General features: G+C 33.5%; 3 protein-coding genes across 3 annotated transcripts in view; 2 read left to right on the forward strand and 1 right to left on the reverse strand.

The window, feature by feature from the left end:
• LOC133192203 (glycerol kinase-like) overlaps positions 1-18,446 on the reverse strand; it is a 419,267-nt gene that overhangs the window by 129,800 nt on the left and 271,021 nt on the right. The gene's annotated exons all lie outside the window — the stretch shown is intronic.
• LOC133192721 (beta-1,3-galactosyl-O-glycosyl-glycoprotein beta-1,6-N-acetylglucosaminyltransferase-like) lies at positions 2,275-8,703 on the forward strand. Its single transcript, XM_061328723.1, has 4 exons — positions 2,275-2,305; positions 4,056-4,146; positions 7,713-7,939; positions 8,376-8,703. The coding sequence occupies exons 1-4, from the start codon at positions 2,281-2,283 to the stop codon at positions 8,684-8,686; spliced, it is 654 nt and encodes a 217-aa protein (XP_061184707.1). The 5' UTR covers positions 2,275-2,280; the 3' UTR covers positions 8,687-8,703.
• Positions 12,235-17,328, forward strand: LOC133192969 (beta-1,3-galactosyl-O-glycosyl-glycoprotein beta-1,6-N-acetylglucosaminyltransferase-like). Its single transcript, XM_061328969.1, has 3 exons — positions 12,235-12,929; positions 14,148-14,374; positions 17,011-17,328. The coding sequence occupies exons 1-3, from the start codon at positions 12,235-12,237 to the stop codon at positions 17,316-17,318; spliced, it is 1,230 nt and encodes a 409-aa protein (XP_061184953.1). The 3' UTR covers positions 17,319-17,328.

An 18,446-nucleotide genomic window follows, 5' to 3' on the forward strand; every position in this document is an offset into this window, starting at 1 on the left:
ACAGTTTCAGTTCGCATTTCCTCGAATAAAAACAAAACGATTGATGATACCATTGTAGATGATTCAGACACATGAATAATTTTAATTTTGATAAATAATTTACAATTTGGTACAATTAAAGTCAATATGGACGAATACATCATTTCCATTTATTGAAACAACAGAAGGAAACAATATCCGGGGGGGGGGGGGCACCCTCTCGTTTGAAAACAGAAATAATTTAAAACCTATACGTATATATATTCCATGTTCATCATAAGAGAGCTGTACATACACCACTGTTGGTTCACTTAAAAAATAATAATCAATGCGAGTAGATGTCATATAAAGGTTTGAAACTGTACCCGAGTGCATGAACTCCAAACCGGACACGTGGTCATAAAAGTTTTACTTACGAAAGCCTAGAAGGGTCAAATAAGAAAACTTTAAAAAAAATTAAAAAGTCGTAATAACGAGATAAAAAGTCGTTATTACGACTTAAGAAAGTCGTTATTACGAGATAAAAAGTCGTTATTACGAGATAAAAAGTCGTAATTACGACTTAAGAAAGTCGTAATAATGACTTTTTATCTCGTTATTACGACTTTTTATCTCGTAATAACGACTTTTTATCTCGTTATGACGACATTTTATCTCGTAATAACGACTTTTTATCTCGTAATAACGACTTTTTATCTCGTAATAACGACTTTTTATCTCGTTATTACGACTTTTTATTTATTTTTTTATTTTCTTATTTGACCCTTCTAGGCTTTCGTATTTACTAAATATAAATATTTAGAATAACAAAAAATATTAGTAGTCAATATTTAATCTGTATACACGAATGAAGGTCATTACTGTAGGAGTTCAATCAATATGCCAATTATATATATTATGCAGACGTAACCGATGTCATTTTTTTTTCAAGCTCAAATGTCTTGCATTGCAGAGAATAAGGGGGGGGGGTCTTAAAATTTCAGATATTGCTTATTCATCTTCATTTAAATGCAGATGTAAAGTTTTATATTTGTGATAAATAATGTACATTACATTTTTTAAGTAAAAGATATTTTCCAGCTAGGAATTTTTATCTGTATTTGTAGATTCATAGCATTACTTTCGTCCCAAGTCTGAAAGACGCTTTGAGAAACGTAACTTACGGAGAGAGGTGGAGGAGAGATTTTCCGCTATAAATTCAAAACGCGTCGTTTAAAAAATTTTCAAAAAATTATCAAGAACATTTTGATCATCAGTTACAAGAAGTAATTATTTTATTTCAAAATTAAACGACAGATTTTTTCATAAAAAAATATTTCATTTGAAAATCACGCTTTTTTCAATGCAAAAATGAACCATAGTTTTTCAGTTTAAATTCTTCAAAATCGTTTTTCTCGAAGTGTACCCCTACAAATTCACTTTGTTTGTGTGTTTAATAGTTAAACGAACGATTCGGCAAATTTTGACAGCTAGGCTAACCTTAAATATTTTAAAATAAGGGATTTTATAGTTAGTTGGTTGAATTTTTTTTGCACTCGTGATCAGCCAAATGTGGGGGGGGGGGTGTAACTTTAGGAACTTCCTGTCCGAATTCGGCTCGAACGATTTTGACCAAAATGTACATACACATAGTAGATATTGTCATGTATAAGATATACAAAATTAGCGAAAATTAAACGACAGGAAATTTTTGGGGTAGGTGTGTTGTACATCCTTAAATTATCCTATTACTCTGCTTAGAAAATATGGACACTTCCTTAATGAATAATCAAAATTCGATCAATTTCCTTCTAACCAAATATATTTCAAATTATCAATTTCATTTACTGCACTTATTGCTTTCGATGAAGTTTTCTGATACAGACTTGATATTAATAACACTTGAACTTTGGCTTAAAAAATTCCAGCTATGGGAATAGTTTTGTCCTTTTAAAATATAAAGCAAAACTGTAAACATAATCGGATACAAATGTAGGTATAAAAGTGCGGATTGCTAAGAATACTTTTTTGGCATTTGCAACAAAATAAAATTAATAGGTACGATTTATTAGCAACTCCCCGCACCTTTATTCAACCAAATTTTTACCCCTGAGAAAAAGATGTGTAGGCTACAGCCTTTTTGTCTATATGGAATATACGCCACTGTACATATATAGAATGCGGATGTGTAGACAAATATATTATGTAATAGTTCTGTGTTGCGAAACACTGGGGGTTCGCAGACGAAAGTCTAAAGATAAGATTCCAATTTACCAGGTCGGGAGTGGGGCAACGAGTACTTTAAGTTTACTTTACACCCCCATGGTTGACAAAATTTTATCAAGAGGTATTTTTGATTAAGGTATATTAATTATTTTTCGAGTTTCGGCATTCTAAGTGAAAAATGAAAAACCTTAGTTAGTTTCATCTAGTTCTCAAACCATTTTCAATGGAACACTATCATTTTTCTTCTTCAAAATATGACGCTGGAGAATCTTTGTCATACAAATTTTTAAAGCAAAAGATATTGAAAAAAATCAATACACCGCTATCGGATTTTTTCTTGTTCTAAAAGGAAAATACACCTGCAAACACATAGAAGCTTCCAAAATTTTCAGTTGCTACACTGTGATACAACTGAACTGATAATCAATCAAGTCAATTTCTATTTTAAAAAGTTTGATGTCAAAACCTGAGCTGTTTTTAGAAACTCCCAGATATATACTTTTAATAAAGGTGAAATTTTTTTAGTGTTCTGACAGTGCCTATAGGCATAGTCAATAACTACAAAATGGTTCTAGAAAATCAATGCCAAAAACAGCAATGGTTCCCAAACTTGTTTTGGCAACCTCTTTTTATTTCTTCTTGAGATTTAAAACTATTATCTCTACATTAAATCTGGGTGTCAACAAAGATGAAAATACAGGTGGCTGATAAAATACCATGCACTCTGCGGAAATCTAAGGATAAACCCATGGGTAGAGAGCGACGAGTCCAAATTATCGGGAGTCGTACCTTTCAGTTTATTTGCTGTTGGGCTATCGTTGTTTTCTACTGATTGAATGGATTTCCCTCTACCGTATAAACCAGAGTTAACCACATTGAGGTATACTACACAGTTAGTCGTTCGATTACACGTTTTCTCGATGGAATAGAACTTAACATTACCATGAAGAGTACAATGAAACAAATGAGGACTAATTTCGCGGTTTGTGTCATTCTTGTATCGATACTCCTTGCGATTCATGTTTGGAAATCTAGCTACCTATCTTTGTCGAAAAAAACAACACAGAATCTTTACAGATTCATCGCTAGAAATTTGAAATATGACAGAAATGGAACTTTGACTGTATATGGAAACTTTAAAGATCGTTTAAGTTCCAGTGATATGTTAGAAATAAATAACATATCTTTGATAATCAAAGAGATAATAAATGATTATGAAGAACAGAAAGCCGCACAGAGAGAACGACTGAGAAAGCACAGGGAACAATTCAGTGCCAGTGTTGGAAAAAATACCTCCCTTGTCTCCTACTCGCCATTATACAGGAAATCAAAGACAAAATCAACCTTAAGAAACAAATCAATATCGCAAAATTATTTTACCAAAAATCGGTCTATTAAATATGTAAACTGCAAATTACTTTTTGAAGGGGACGCAAAGGAGATAGAAAAAGCCAAGCGTTTAAGCAAATCTATTTCTTTCCAAACGAGAGGAAAGGTATTTGTCAACCAAACAAAGAACTGTGAAAAATTCAGAAAAAACAAAGGATATATAATGGATTCATTAACAGATGAAGAGCAAAATTTCCCCATTGCATACAGCATCATGGCTTACAAAAGTCCAGAACAATTTGAAATTTTATTCAGAGCTATATACCGCCCCCAGAATGTGTATTGTCTACATGTGGACAAAAAAACTCCCTACAGTATTTTTGAGGAATTTGCAAGCATTATTAAATGTTTTCCAAATGCATTTTTAGCTTCCAGGAGGATATTAGTAAATTGGGGGTATATGAGTGTGTTGACCCAAGAATTAGTTTGTATGGAGGATTTGTTAAAATATAAAAAGTGGAAGTATTTTATTAATCTAACAGGTCAGGAATTTCCTCTCCGTACAAATTATGAAATAGTGAAGATACTTAAAATCTACAATGGTGCGAATGATCTTGAGTCAACAATTAAAAGGTAAGAAAGAAAAATAATTAACTTAAATCATATTTGGTGAAAATTTCTTGCCAGCAGTTTAAAAAAAACAATACAAATTTAATACTTTAATACCAAAAGACTACCAGTACATGTACAATTAATAGAACTTGCACATTGGCATTGCTTTCCATATACACGTAGTGCTCAGAATCTTTCAACTCAAGACTTGCAAACGATTCTTTAAAAACTGATTACGTGTATACGTATACCTGTAATTACATGTACAAGTGACCTATCTCAAATAAAGTTTTATGGTTCTGGTTTTGGACGCATCAACGCATTCTTTTTCACTCCTATCTCTGGTCCTCTCACCCTTGTATAAAAAGTCATGCAGAATGTTTCATAATTTATTTCGAAGAGAACAATTGCATGTTGTAGAATGTAGAATCGTAAAGATAAAAACTGACATAATGAAAAAAAGTGAAGATAACGAATTGTAGCCAATCTCATAAATTCTGTAAACAATATGAAACATGAGCAGTGCAAAAACACAGCTAAACCTATAAAGACCAGAGGAGAGATCAGGTGCCCAGGAAAAGTAATCATCTCCTAATCCCCTAATCTCAGTCAAAACTGATAAAAATTGAAAACATATTTGGGTTATTTAGGAATTTATAAGTTTTATGTTAAAAATGTACTGGACAAGGCACTTTAAGGTAAAACTCTACAAAAACAATAACAATAATATTCAGCAAATTACTGGTATGTTCCCATTTGGCTTAAGCTTTGAAAATCATGATGAAAAAAAAAATGAAAAAAAGTATAAAAGCAAAAAAGAATTTTTGGTAAGGCGACATTTTTGTACAAAAAAAGGAATAGCAATAGGATTGGTTGTGACACATCTGTTTCATATTTGGATATTTTATTAGAAAATGACGTTAATGGTAATCTAACAACAAAGCTTTATGATAAACGTGATGACTTTAACTTTTCAATCGTCAACTTCCCTTACTTATGCAGTAATATACCCTTATCACCTGCATACGGGGTTTATATCTCTCAGTTGATTCGATACGCCAGAGCATGCTCTACGTATGAACAATTTCTAAAACGAGGTAAGTTATTGACAAACAAGTTGATGAAACAAGAATATCAGCAGTCTCGTTTAAAGTCATCATTTCGTAAGTTCTATGGTCGATACAATGACCTTGTCAGCAAATAAATCTTTCATTAAGTCAAATGCTGACTGACTTTTTTCATACTAATTGTTAGGCCATTATTTACACACTGAATTGTCGACGGATTTTTCCGTTATTTCCCAATCATGACAAGGAGCAAACGGCGGGTGTGACCGGTTGGCAGGGGATGCTCAATCCTCCATGGCACCTGATCCCACCTCTGATGTCTTAGAGGTCCGTGTTTGCTCTGCTTCTATTTTTTCATGTTTAATGGACTTTTGAGCCCGAATACTGTTCGTTATCTCCACATATTTCATTCCTAATTGGAATACAGTATGTTTCATTGAAAAATAAATATCGTTGGCTTAGATACTGTTATTTATTTAAAGATACCGCAGATAAATACAATATTTGATAAATTATCAAATAAATATTAACAAAATCTTGTTCCCTAAGTTGGCTTAAAGGTAAACGAGTGTTACAGATGTCCACCCCACGATTCAGTTCCAAAGTTACGCGGGAATAAATGGAACGCACAGACTATAAATATTGACTTTTTTTAATTTTCAAACTCTGGAACTAAATTGTTAAATGCATGCAAAAAGCCATGTTTATTTTTAAGATGCGTAAGTTTATTAAAAATGCGTTTTAAAAATCTATAAAAGTGAATTACATGCTTTAAATAAAATTAATAGTCCTTAGTAGAAACAAAAACATATCTTTTAATTTTTGTTAAGTTGAGCAAACTATAGAGGAATTCGGGGGATTGTTTCGCAGTGCTCTCATTTCTATATTTTTGGCCAAGACCTCCTCATCTTAAGATCAAGAAATCTAATCAAAAAGACCCCCATAAAATTATAATTAAAGGATACATGTACCTCCCAGAATTCCCGACAGTGACGCTGAGTCTGCAAAAAAGAAAAAAAAATAGTGTGACGCAGACAAAGAAGTGTCAAAGCTATGCTAATGGAATGCACAGTCTACAATAATCTCATATGTACTGCAGAATCACAAGTTTCCTAGAAAGTAATTCAATAAATGTTATAAATAAGTGTTAAATGAACAATAGCAGTACATTTACAGGGTATAAACTTCTAATACGTCCCGAACGTGTAATATAGATATATTATTTAAACCACAAGTGCCACTGCGACAAAGGCACTTAAATTTAGTGCGTGCGGAACACTCTCAGTTTACAGTAATCACTTAAGTGATAGCTTCTACAACCGGACTACTAGTTTTATGATTTATGAAAGTCTGAGAGAAAGATTATCAGAGTCGTGTATCTCGAGTTGATGGTTCATAAGTCAGGCCCGTAGCAACGGTTTCAAAAGGGGGGGGGGAACTTCCCAAAAATCCTGACAAGCAAAAAAAAAAAAAAAAAAAAAAAGAAGCTAATTTACTGTACAAATCCTAGAATTTGCCAGTAGTCGACCTTACAACATCAAAAAACTGTGTGTGTGTGTGTGGGGGGGGGGGGGGACCAGCATCTCTAGGGAAATTTACTATAGCAAAATACTATACTCAGAAAAAAGTGGGGGGGGGGGAGCCCCCCCTCCCCCCGCGTTCTACGGGCCTGTAAGTTTATAATACATGTATGTTTAGTTTATACCAGACAAAAACTGCACTTTTGAAGTAAATAAATATTTTATTCAATTACAATAATTATGACAGCTAAAAAAGAAATTAAAAAAAACAAACAAGTAAATGATGTACTGTTTTGTTTAAATAATCTGTTTCTTCAAAAAAATGAAGCAGAATTTCTTCAAATACCTCTTATAAAGGAAAAAAAAATTGCTGTGACCTAAATTCCCAATTCAATTTTCATCGTGTTATCAATTTTACAACATTCAATTTCATTTGTATGTCGACTCGATATAGAAACGTAAACTCGAAATACAAGACACCACACTGTTAGACAGAAGTTGATTCATATTTGGAATTTTTTTAAATGAGTGTAGACGTTATAAACTGAAATAAATGAAAAGTGGTGATTTCAGCTTTTCGGTCGATAACCGATTCTGTGTACGCAAGAGATCTAGATTGTGCTCGTGTACGAACATTTTATAAATCAATCAGGCTACTGACAGAAAAGTGATGCTACATGTAAATGTCTCTAAAGTTAGCATTTCGTAAATTCTATTGTAGTTAAAATGGCATTGTTTTTCAAGTTGAACCTATCGATGTGTCGGATTTTGACTGACTTGTTACATTCTACATTATACTCTGTATTTAATGCTTTTGATGAATTTTTTTTTTATTCCCTCGCGCAACAAGTTGCAGAAGGGATATATATTTTAATGAATGCCTCTGTTTTAACCAAAAAACAAGGATTTATTTCATACAGGAAGGCTTTCTTTCCAATAGATAATAATGAGAAACCAAATTTTCCGGTTAACTTTTAGAAATAAAGATTTTTTTTTACAGAGCCAACAAAGTTCGCTGGTTAGCTGCAGGAACACCTCCTAACCAGATTCGACCTGTCAAGGGATCGGTGCACATCACTGTCAACAGAAAGTTTGTGGAATACGTCGTAAACAATCCTGTTGCAAAAGATTTCTTAAACTGGACAATGAGAGTTGCAGTGCCAGACGAGACTTTCTTTGCTTCTCTAAACCACAACCCTCATTTACAAATCCCCGGAAGTTACAAAGGTATTAATTGTTTACGTGGACAGAGAACTTCCGGTGTTGTAGAGTAGTGAGACATCCACATGGAAGTCTTGCTTTATAGTGAATCTCTGCAATACCGACATTCAACTCCCTATCTCTCTCTCTCTCTCAAATGCCTCCCAAAATTCGTGATTCCTGGAACTTGTTGCTTTGTAACAAAAAAAGCATAATTCTAGCATCTATTATACTGGGTATTTGTAGAATAGTATGTTGACGTATGAATTCTCGATCTAGACTATATTTGGTCCAATGTAGGAAAAAAAACTTGTATTAATGTTCATCTGGAAGGTCTCATGCAGGTGAACATATCTTTGTATGATTTCTACGATATTGGATATCCAATCAGAGGGCTAGGCATTATATTCAATCATATATAACAACAGGTTTTGTCACACTGTTATCTTATTTTTTTTAACAGGCGAACCAGAAACAGATCGATTTGATAAGCCCTTTCTTACGCGATTTAAGAACTGGGGCACAGGGGTCTTCAACTGGCCATGCCATGGACGTCGTGTAAGGCAGATTTGTATCTTCGGAATCGGTGATCTTTCTCTGCTAGCACGAAGACCAGAATTCTTTGCCAATAAATTTTACCTGTACTATCAGACTTACGCCCTGCAGTGCATGGAAGAGCTACATTACAACAGAACAAGAGACGAGTACCAACAACAGCTGGAATTTCAAATAGATTATTATGAAAATTTGGAGTTTATCAAACACGTAGTGTAAAATTAAACTTGTATGGAAACGCCTTATCTGCCTTTTTGGTTTTATATATATCCTAAATACACTTCCCCAAGCTGTTTATGTCAATTATTTTTAGGTGTAATATCTTAGGAAATAATTAGATATACGAGGGGTGATCAAAAAGTTCGCGTACTAATTGAATTACTAACTTAAAAGAGAATAAAATGACGTTTCAGTGCTCATTATTTTTTAAAATTAGTCCTCTCCGATTATAATGCACATCTGCCATTGTTCTGCCCATGCGCGAATCACGTGATCCAGGCGGTCACGTGACATGCTCCGTGGCGTTCTGTTCACAGAACTAAAAGATTTTTCCGAGTCTTATATTTCTTAACATGCAAGTTTTTTTTAATAACAAGAACAGTCCATCTGTCAGAAATGGCCAAATCTCGGTAGTAGGATGGGTGGATAAGGACATCCCTTCTCAGAATTAGCATGGTGATCATTAAAACCCGAGTTCTCTGTCTCGGGAGCGTCGTTTATCCAGTGTGGATAAAGTATGGACAACCTCTTTTTTATCATATCCCATATGTTTAAAGTCTAAAGTAAACGATATTTTAGGGATTTAATAATTATATTATTGTTAAGATATTCAACTATTTTTCTAATTGTAACTTGGCGATCTTTCACAACATATTGCTCAACTAAGGACACATCTTTTCCCCGGCTTGCTTTCGCTGGGCAACAGAACAAACACCATTTTTAACCATCTCCTTGCCTTCACTAAAACAATCAATCCAATTAATGATTGAACTTCTGGTATATCTTTTGTCTTCATAAACCTTGTACAAAATATCATATTCTACTGCAAAGAAATTTCCAAGATATACGTTAAACTTTACAGCCGTTCGTTGCTCGAGTACGACTTAGCCTAATCTCAGCGAGATCCGTAGAGAATAAAAATTTTGGTCTGGTATTTCTACGGATCTCAGACCAGTATCACATAATCTCATTCGGGGTTTCGTGCCCGGACTTCGACCGCTTGTTTCGATTAATACGGGCTGAAATGAATTAGCTGTCCGCTTCAATAAGCAATAGTCTGCTTCAAATACTTCGTACTACGGTTCATTTCTGTAGGAAAAATTAGTAGTACGAAGTATTTGAAGCAGACTATTGCTTTAACTCTTCAGCATCGGAGGTTTAAACAAATAGCTTATTGCTATGAAAAATCAACAACTTTATATTTTGATGGATTTAAACCTTTCAGAGGTAAGAAACGAAAGTTTTATGGTGATAGGGAATTAAAAGGATGTCCAAAGCAAAAAGTTGAAGTGGACAGCTAATTCATTTCAGCCCGTGTTAATCGAAACAAGCGGTCGAAGTCCGGGCACGAAACCCCGAATGAGATTATGTGATACTGGTCTGAGATCCGTAGAAATACCAGACCAAAATTTTTATTCTCTACGGATCTCGCTGAGATTAGACTTAGCCCACCATTTTTTGTCATAAGTGACCTATATATTGACGTCATTTTTACATTGTGACGTCACAAACACGGAGCAAAACATTATATGACACCTGCTTTGAGTGCTTTTTACAGAATATGTGTGCCAAATTTCATTCTGACTTTTTGATCACCCCTCGTGTATAAGAAATTGTTACATATAGACATTTTTAATAAGAAAATACTGGCTATTACATAATAATTTGGAACCGCGTATAGAATATTTGACTGAATGAAAAAGGAAATGTTAATATTTTCAGAAGTTCCAATTGTAGTGAAGAAAAACAAAATATATTTTTGAAACGTAAATGCCTCCGAGTATGCGTAGCCCAGATGAAATGGGGGCTCAAATGACCTTGGACCAGGTGACGACACATTGTTATTTGTAATATACCTTTGTACAAGTATCATTTTCTGTATGTTTCTGTATAGCAAATAAATGGACTGGGCAAGAATTTTTCACTTTCTATTTTGGTGTCCTTTGCCAGTTGACCCTAGTTAAGGTCAGTATACTTCTTGACATAATTTTACTTTGTGCAAAGTACGAGCTTTTAATGTTTCTTCTTTGCAAAGTACGAGATTTATGCCCCCACCCCCCCGTAACCTTGGCCAAAACGGAAGAACTAAAACCCATTTGTCCAGATAATTTTAGGTGAAGGTCAGAACAATCCTTCCAGGTGCCAAGTATGAAGTTTGTTTACTTCAACAGTTTACGCAGACAGAAATTGTGGTCTTGTGGACGTAGGGACAAAAAGACAGACAAAAATTATTATGATCCCCTATCTTTGATTTCGGGGGCTTAAAAAAATTGAGACCCCTGCCATGGGTCCATCTGGCAGCTTAAAAGGGAGTTTTGTAATACATGTCAAGAACTGTCCACCTTTGGTAGGTTTAGTTTTCTGATCAGAACAACAACAATATTAATCAACATAAATATAAATGTTTTAAAGCACCCTCTTTTAATCAATTTTATAAAACGTCAAACATGGAAAAAAAAATTAGATATCTTCCTTCATGCAGATAATTTCTTTTTCGCATGCATATATATTTTAACTACATGTACCGTCTTTTAAACTAAAATTTGAGAAAAACAGCACCAAATAAGAACACAATTTGTAAGCAATCTAACAAAAGCAATCTAAATTGAATAACGGCCAGAGGCAGGTTGATTGATATCCGGTGAAGCATTCCAGTGGATAAGAAAATTATTTATTTAATGGAAGATGTTAAAATCCGCTTTTATAAGACAGTCACTGTTCTGTAAAAGCGGGGTTATGAAGAATATATTTTTAGGCAAAAAAAAGCTCTTTGATGGAACGATAGTCTGAGGCCTATAGAAAGATGTGGAAATCCGGAAAATTAATGACATTTAATTATAAAATACAAAACTGACTATGAATAATAGTTGAATACACTATTAAAGAAGAATGTAAATGGCGACAAATGGCGCAATCAACCAGATCGTGTTGAGCACACATTTCTTTAGGACAACATCACTTTGTCAGTGTTTCTTGATAAAAAGATGCCACGAAAAATATCATGTTATGAAAAAATAAAAACTGTTCAGTTCACTTTGCCTTTAAAGTACACAGTTGGAAATATATTTATAAGAATGTTTATTTTCCCATAAGATTTGCTTTTAAACTATATTTTGGTATTTTTGCCCATTGATAAACAAGGTACATTTCTATAGTCTAAAATCACAGTCCGAATCGGGCATCGGTGAATAGAAAATGGACCCTACAGGTGTCAGGATTGCTGCACAAGTGGTCCTCTGGAATCCAAAGTCGAGATGAAAACGTTGATTCGACTTAAAGTGGCCTTTTTCTTGGTTTTTATGTTTTGTTCGGCGATCGTCCTCCTTCTTATCTGCACATCTGCTGGCTTTTCTACAAATCCACAGCAAGTACTCTGGAAATTCATAGCGACGAACATAACCTACAACCACAACGGCACTCTGACTATTTCAGGGAAGTCTGGGAACGCAAAGGATTTTTTATTTGTGCTGGAAATGAAAAACATAACGCATATTTCGAATGAAATAATACACGACTTTGAAGTGGAAAAATCAAGAAACGACGCCAAGATGCGAGAAATGCTGGAAAAGTTTGATTATGGATATAATACAACGTTCGTTTCTTTTTCTCCTTTATACACTTTGACAGATTTGGGGAAGTTGCAGGAAAAAGAAAGCCGTAGACATCAAAACAATCGCAATGTCCAGGAGGTAAATTGCAGGTTGTTATTTGAAGGAAGTGAAAAAGAAATTCTGAAAGCTAGGAATTCGAACCTGAACGAAGAAAGACTCAGACAGCGTATCATTTCTCAAACGAAGAATTGTAACAAATTCATAGATAATAGAGGATATATAATGGACTCGCTGTCGGAAGAGGAGAAAAATTTTCCTATTGCCTATGGTATTATGGTGTACAAAAACCCAGAACAATTCGAAATTCTTTTGAGAGCTATATACCGTCCTCAAAATTTTTACTGTGTCCACGTAGATAGGAAAACAAGTGAAAATGTCTATCAAGAGTTTGCGAGTATAGTAAATTGTTTCCCAAATGTTTTCCTGTCGTCTCAGAGAGTGGTCGTGAATTGGGGGGAAATGGGTGTTTTGCTGTCACAGATAACTTGTATGATAGACTTGTTGAAGCAAGGAAAATGGAAGTATTTTATTAATTTAACAGGCCAAGAATTTCCTCTCCGAACCAACCATGAGCTGGTAAAGATATTAAAGATATACAACGGATTTAATGATATAGAGGGTACGATTGACAGGTAGGTTCTCCTGCTCTACTTCAAGTGAGCTCTCATTGTACCCTGCTAATGTTTCTAATAAGTGTCAAGGTATTTTTTTTCTTTTTAAAAGTGTTTAATCTGTAGACACTGAGGTGAAAAAAAGAATTTCACAATGAGGCCATCTTTAAAAAAAAAATGTTTGCATGGTTGCCCTCTCCCGACCGACTGACTAAAAACGACCCGACTCAAAACTTTTTTTTGACTTCCAGGAAACAATTACATTTTTATTCATTAATATCTATTTAAACTTCAAATTTGCAGGTGTTTTTGAATTAAAAAAATTGTCCTTACCTGCCTACCCAATTTTTTATCCTCAGTCGGGAGAGACCAAGCAAACATATTTTTAAAGATGGCCCGAGTGAATCTATCTTATTGTGTATAGTATTTAGTAAAAACAACAACAACAACAACAACAAAACTTTTGTTCAATAGTACCTGTTGCGGAATGCATTTTTTATTTGGAAAAAGTCACTTCAATCAAGTCAAAATTGATAAAGTTAAATATTTATTATTTGCAATTGTATCGGATTAAAAATTGAAGACATTAATCCCTTTCGTATTTCGAGAAAAAACATTGATGTGCTTTAAAAATTGTTTAAAACATTGAAAACATATCAGACAAGTTTACATGCAATATCATACAGCAGCACAATCGTTTATTGAAAGAGAAAAAAATAGTTGTGCATTGACATAGTTTTCTTTTACATTTTGCACACGATATGTAAAATAAACAAGTTGTGAAAGTACAATTTGAAAATTACACATTTACAATCTACAAATTAAGCTTTACATATTTTTACATGTGTTTAAGAAATAACAGAGTTGAACCCTTTGGCGTTCCATAATTTACAGACTCTCGCGCCATCTAGCGTGAATTTAGTTAATGACATTTGGTCTTGCATCGGTGATCGTTCGTATTGCCAAAGGAGTTTTTTGATTTTGCAATTGAGCCTGTTGGTTTTATTTTTTAAAGCTCTTTGTTTTGTATTTCAGTATGTTTTTGTAAATTATTGTTCGTTTTTCAGTAAATTTTTTTCTACCCTTTCATCTGCCCATAATTCTTTTTTAAGGGAAAAAGATATTTCAAGTAACAATGAGTTATCTCTCTTAAAACAGAAATGAAAAATAAATTGAAATGGCTTACTGATAAATAAAAAAAATCCAAAAAGAAGCATATGATTTTTTTTGACATTTTAGAACGAAAATATTTCGGTGGGCCTCGGCAGGATGGCCGCCTCATCAGATTCGCCTCGTTAAAGGATCAGTGCTAATCACAGCTAGTAGGGAGTATGTACAGTATGTGATCAAGAGTAGAGTGGCCTTCGATTTTTTAAAGTGGGTAAGAAATACAGAACTGCCGGATGAAACGTTCTTTTCTTCACTGAACCACAACCCTCAGCTAGGAATCCCCGGAAGTTACAAGGGTAAGCGGCAAAAGTATATGTCATTTATAATTAGTCCTTCGAAATGAATTGAAAAGTTGCCCCTCTTGTTCACCCATAAAGAGCTTCTGATTTTTCCAGAAATCTAATTCATTCTTGAGAACCCTTTTTACACTGCACAGTAAAGAGGTATTTTTATGCAGATAAAGTTATCTACCCTTCGATCTTAAATAAATTGAAATTTACAGTGTATTGCTCATTTTGTAATGAATTAAAACATTCTTAACATTCTAATAGGCCAAGATAAATAGATTTAGCACTTACATGTAAGTTATATTTAATTTCCACACTTAAGTGAATAACAGTGATTTCTGTGCATCAATACTTCGTTGTTATTGAATACTTTTCCGGGAGGTAGAAAGGGTGGAACCCTGTGTTGAAAATTAAAAGGATAAGCTCAATATTTACACCTCTACACCATATAATTTTCTAAATGTCAAAAAAAAAAATCCCTTTTATGTATAGAGGAGGATCCTTAAAATACACACAGTTTCATCATACTATGTTGTAGTGCCGTGCGAGCCAAATGTGACAGAAATGGCCTTTAAATCGACAATTTTCTAAAGGAATGACAGTCATACACTGTATGTCCCATTGAGAGTTACCTCTCTTATCAATGGGTCGATGAACCTTAAGTATATATGTGAAGCTTTGCTACACATAAAATTATTTTATAGATGTTAATTTTATCTTAATTCGCTAAACAATTAACACTGTTAGCAAATTTCCTTTCGCAAAAATGTATCACAAGAGTGCCTAAATAAATGTAATATTGAATCTTAATTTTGGTTCTGGAAAACATATGTTGTCAAAACTCCATAAATTTCTACAAAAATTATTCTCCCAATGAATGGATTTTATTTTAAATTTTATTGTTTGAAAAACAGATGATGTTGTCGTTTTCCTAGCAAATAAAACAACTTGCACTAAGAGGGATTTTTTTTCTTCAACAAAAAATATTATTATATGGCATGTTAAGAGTATTTTTATGATAGTTGAACTTTGTTTATAATTTATAAAGGCTAGTTTTGATGGATACATTAAATTTTAAGATATTAATTAAAGGAAAAAGATTCGCATAAGTTCATGTATATTTATATATAAAAGTCCTCTTCCAGTATTTAGATCAACGTTACTAATATCCTTTTTTTTTTTTTTTTTTTTTTTACTAATTTTTATTAATATATTTTGTTGTAAGATGCAATACATTTTCACTTTTGCTTATCCATTTATTCTTTACGAAGGTTTTTCTTTTGCAAGCCTTACAGGTTCATTTAAGAAATAAGGTATCATTTTTAAACATCTATCGGGATATAAATACGGGTTGGTCACGAGATCAAATTCCATAAAGCCCGAAGGGCTTTATGGTAAATTTGATCTCGTACCAACCCGTATTTATAGCCCGATAGATGTTTAAAAATGATACCTTATTACTTATATTTACATTTGTGACTTATTCATATTTTATATTTGCCTGATTATAATCTTTAACGCGTGAAGCGTTTTATTTTTCAAACCCAACGGCACGTGTTTGATCCTCTGATTGCGCGTCGACCCTTTATGACGTCACTGAAAAATTACGTCGAACGTTTATGACGCGAGGAACCCGTGTTTATACGGATATAGATACGCATTGCTTTCAATAGTGTTATATAAAAGAAAACATTTGCAAATGTAAATATTTATTTATAACGACATAAAGTAAATAGAGGATATTCAATATTTTGTAGATGAATATGGAATTTATTTCACGAGTGGGACAGGATTTTTTTTTATATTTTCACGAGTGCAAGCACGAGTGAAAATATCAAAAAATCCTGTCTCACGAGTGAAATAAATTCCATATTCATCCAATCTGATTAAAATCAGATCCTTTGATCCGCTCACATAGATCGCTACAGCTTGTGTAGCGATCTTTGTGAGCGGATCAAAGGATCTGATTTTAATCAGATTGATATTCATCTACAAAACATTGAATTTTCTGTTTATTACATTTTTTTTTTGATTTTCTCTTTGCCTCTGTCTTTTCTTAACACAGTGTCATAGCTTGACGTCATAGTCAAGCGGTTGAGACATCACAGGTTATCAGTTCTGAGATTCAAAACTTTACATAGCATGGCTTTTAGCAACATATTTGGGAAGAAATTTGCAGTTTTAGCTCTATCAAGATGCTTAGTTACTATCTCTGTCTTATGACAGGCCAAAAATTATTTTTTACTTACTTTGATATCCTTTCACACTGTGAGAGAATATCACTTTTATTCAATAAATAAATCACAGTATTTCACTGTTGAAAATGTAATAATCAACAATACATGTATTAAAACATCACTTAAATGTAAAATACCTATTAGTCTGAATTCAAAGATTATCATCTTCTCCGAGGATTAAAAGTTCTATTTGACACTATTTAAGTCATAAATTTTTCAAATTGAAATTAGTGGTATATTTATATATTTCCAGTTATGATTATGTATATGTAAAGTTAATATAATTTCTTGAGGATTTCTGCCATTAAATTTTGTTTATGCAATTTTGTGTCCATATCTTTTGGTGAATTTTTGTGGAGCAAGCGCATTCTATAATTTTCTTATTTAACGTTTGTCTTTTTTTTTCAGGAAAACCGCAAAAAGACCCACTCCTCAAACCGTTTCTGACCCGATTTGTCAACTGGTATGGTACTGAATTCCCATGTGGAGGGGAATACGTGACCGACGTCTGCATCCTCGGAATAACCGATCTTCCTCTTCTGGCGAGGCGGCCTGAGTTATTTGCCAACAAATTTTATGTAAACAATCAACCTTATACGTTAAGGTGTTTAGAGGAGTTACATTTTAATAGAACGAGGGATGAATATTTTGGAAAACTGCACTTTCAGACTGATTATTATGAGAGTTTAAAATTCATCAAAAATATTGTAAAATGACTTTTCTTTCTTTGTTACCTGGAAATTTTCAGTTTGTCACAATATTAAATGTTAACGTATCCAAATATTTGCATGTAATTTAAAAAATTCATGCCAGTTCCTTTTATACCAGATTGGATATTTTAAAATACCAGTTATTATCGAAAAGAAATAAGGGTTATACTTCTAGAAATAATATCTCGATAATTCATACATATCTTTTCATCATTTTCCCCAGCCATTTGGTCGATTTCCAGAGCCAAACAGATAGCTGCAGAACTAAGATCTCTGTACAAGAAAATTCGGACAGACATACCAGAGAGCTTCAGATCCATCCATTTTAAAAACCTTCGATTTACGGCGACACTTTCTTGCCGCAAGCTTCAGTCGGGAATTATTTCTAGCATTATAAAGCATACTGCATTGTATCCGCTACTTAACAGCATATTTTACTCCAACCCTTGTTACATCATTTACCTTTCAACGGTCCCAAACAGCTCTTTGGCCTTGAAATGCCACCGTTTCAAAACAGGCACGTTTGGGTCATACTAAAATACGCCAGCAAGTAAAAGACGCTTGCCTGGAAAATCTACTTTAAAATTGTTTTTTTAGTGAAATGATTTATGTCCCATTATCATAAGACCAATGATAGAAACTTTGGAAACATATTTGAATATATATTTATTGACTGGGTTCGAGGGCAACATGCGTTATGTCGGACCCAAGACCAAACAGTTTGGTTCGTGGGGTTGACAAAACTCATTTTGCCAGAGAACACAGTCAGTAAATGTTTCATTATACCTTTTACTTTTTATTTTGACATATCTTGCGCTGGCTTCAATGTTTGCGATAGCTGATCTCTCCTACATTGTGACGTAATAAACGTCAAAGCGGTCTTGTATCTTATCGACAGGTCCAATATCCAACTCAGCGTTCCAACTTTTTTTGGACCCGCGCTCAAAAAACATTGGAAATGTTAGATTTTTTTTAGTATAGATTTATATAGGAATCAATTTTTAAAGAAGTAACAAAATCAATATGATTATTAACTTTCGACAACCAACAACGTTACACTGTGAAAAAACTTGGCGTAAGGGAGAAAAATGCCTATAGTTTTATATGTATGAAATCAAATGCAGTTTGTTTACT

Source organism: Saccostrea echinata, unplaced genomic scaffold, assembly GCF_033153115.1.
Source record: "Saccostrea echinata isolate AGI-Se365-2 ecotype Australia unplaced genomic scaffold, CSIRO_AGI_Sech_v1 ptg000025l, whole genome shotgun sequence".
NCBI lineage: Eukaryota > Metazoa > Mollusca > Bivalvia > Ostreida > Ostreidae > Saccostrea > Saccostrea echinata.

Excerpts from the sequence above, each read along its gene's own strand:
- LOC133192969 (XM_061328969.1), top strand. The coding sequence starts at position 12,235 with ATGCGAGAAATGCTGGAAAAGTTTGATTATGGATATAATACAACGTTC. Across the intron at positions 12,930-14,147 it reads ATAGAGGGTACGATTGACAG|AACGAAAATATTTCGGTGGG; the intron begins GTAGGTTCTCCT and ends TTGACATTTTAG. Across the intron at positions 14,375-17,010 it reads AATCCCCGGAAGTTACAAGG|GAAAACCGCAAAAAGACCCA; the intron begins GTAAGCGGCAAA and ends TTTTTTTTTCAG.
- LOC133192721 (XM_061328723.1), top strand. The coding sequence starts at position 2,281 with ATGGTTGACAAAATTTTATCAAGAG. Across the intron at positions 2,306-4,055 it reads TGACAAAATTTTATCAAGAG|GTCAGGAATTTCCTCTCCGT; the intron begins GTATTTTTGATT and ends TTAATCTAACAG. Across the intron at positions 7,940-8,375 it reads AATCCCCGGAAGTTACAAAG|GCGAACCAGAAACAGATCGA; the intron begins GTATTAATTGTT and ends TTTTTTTAACAG.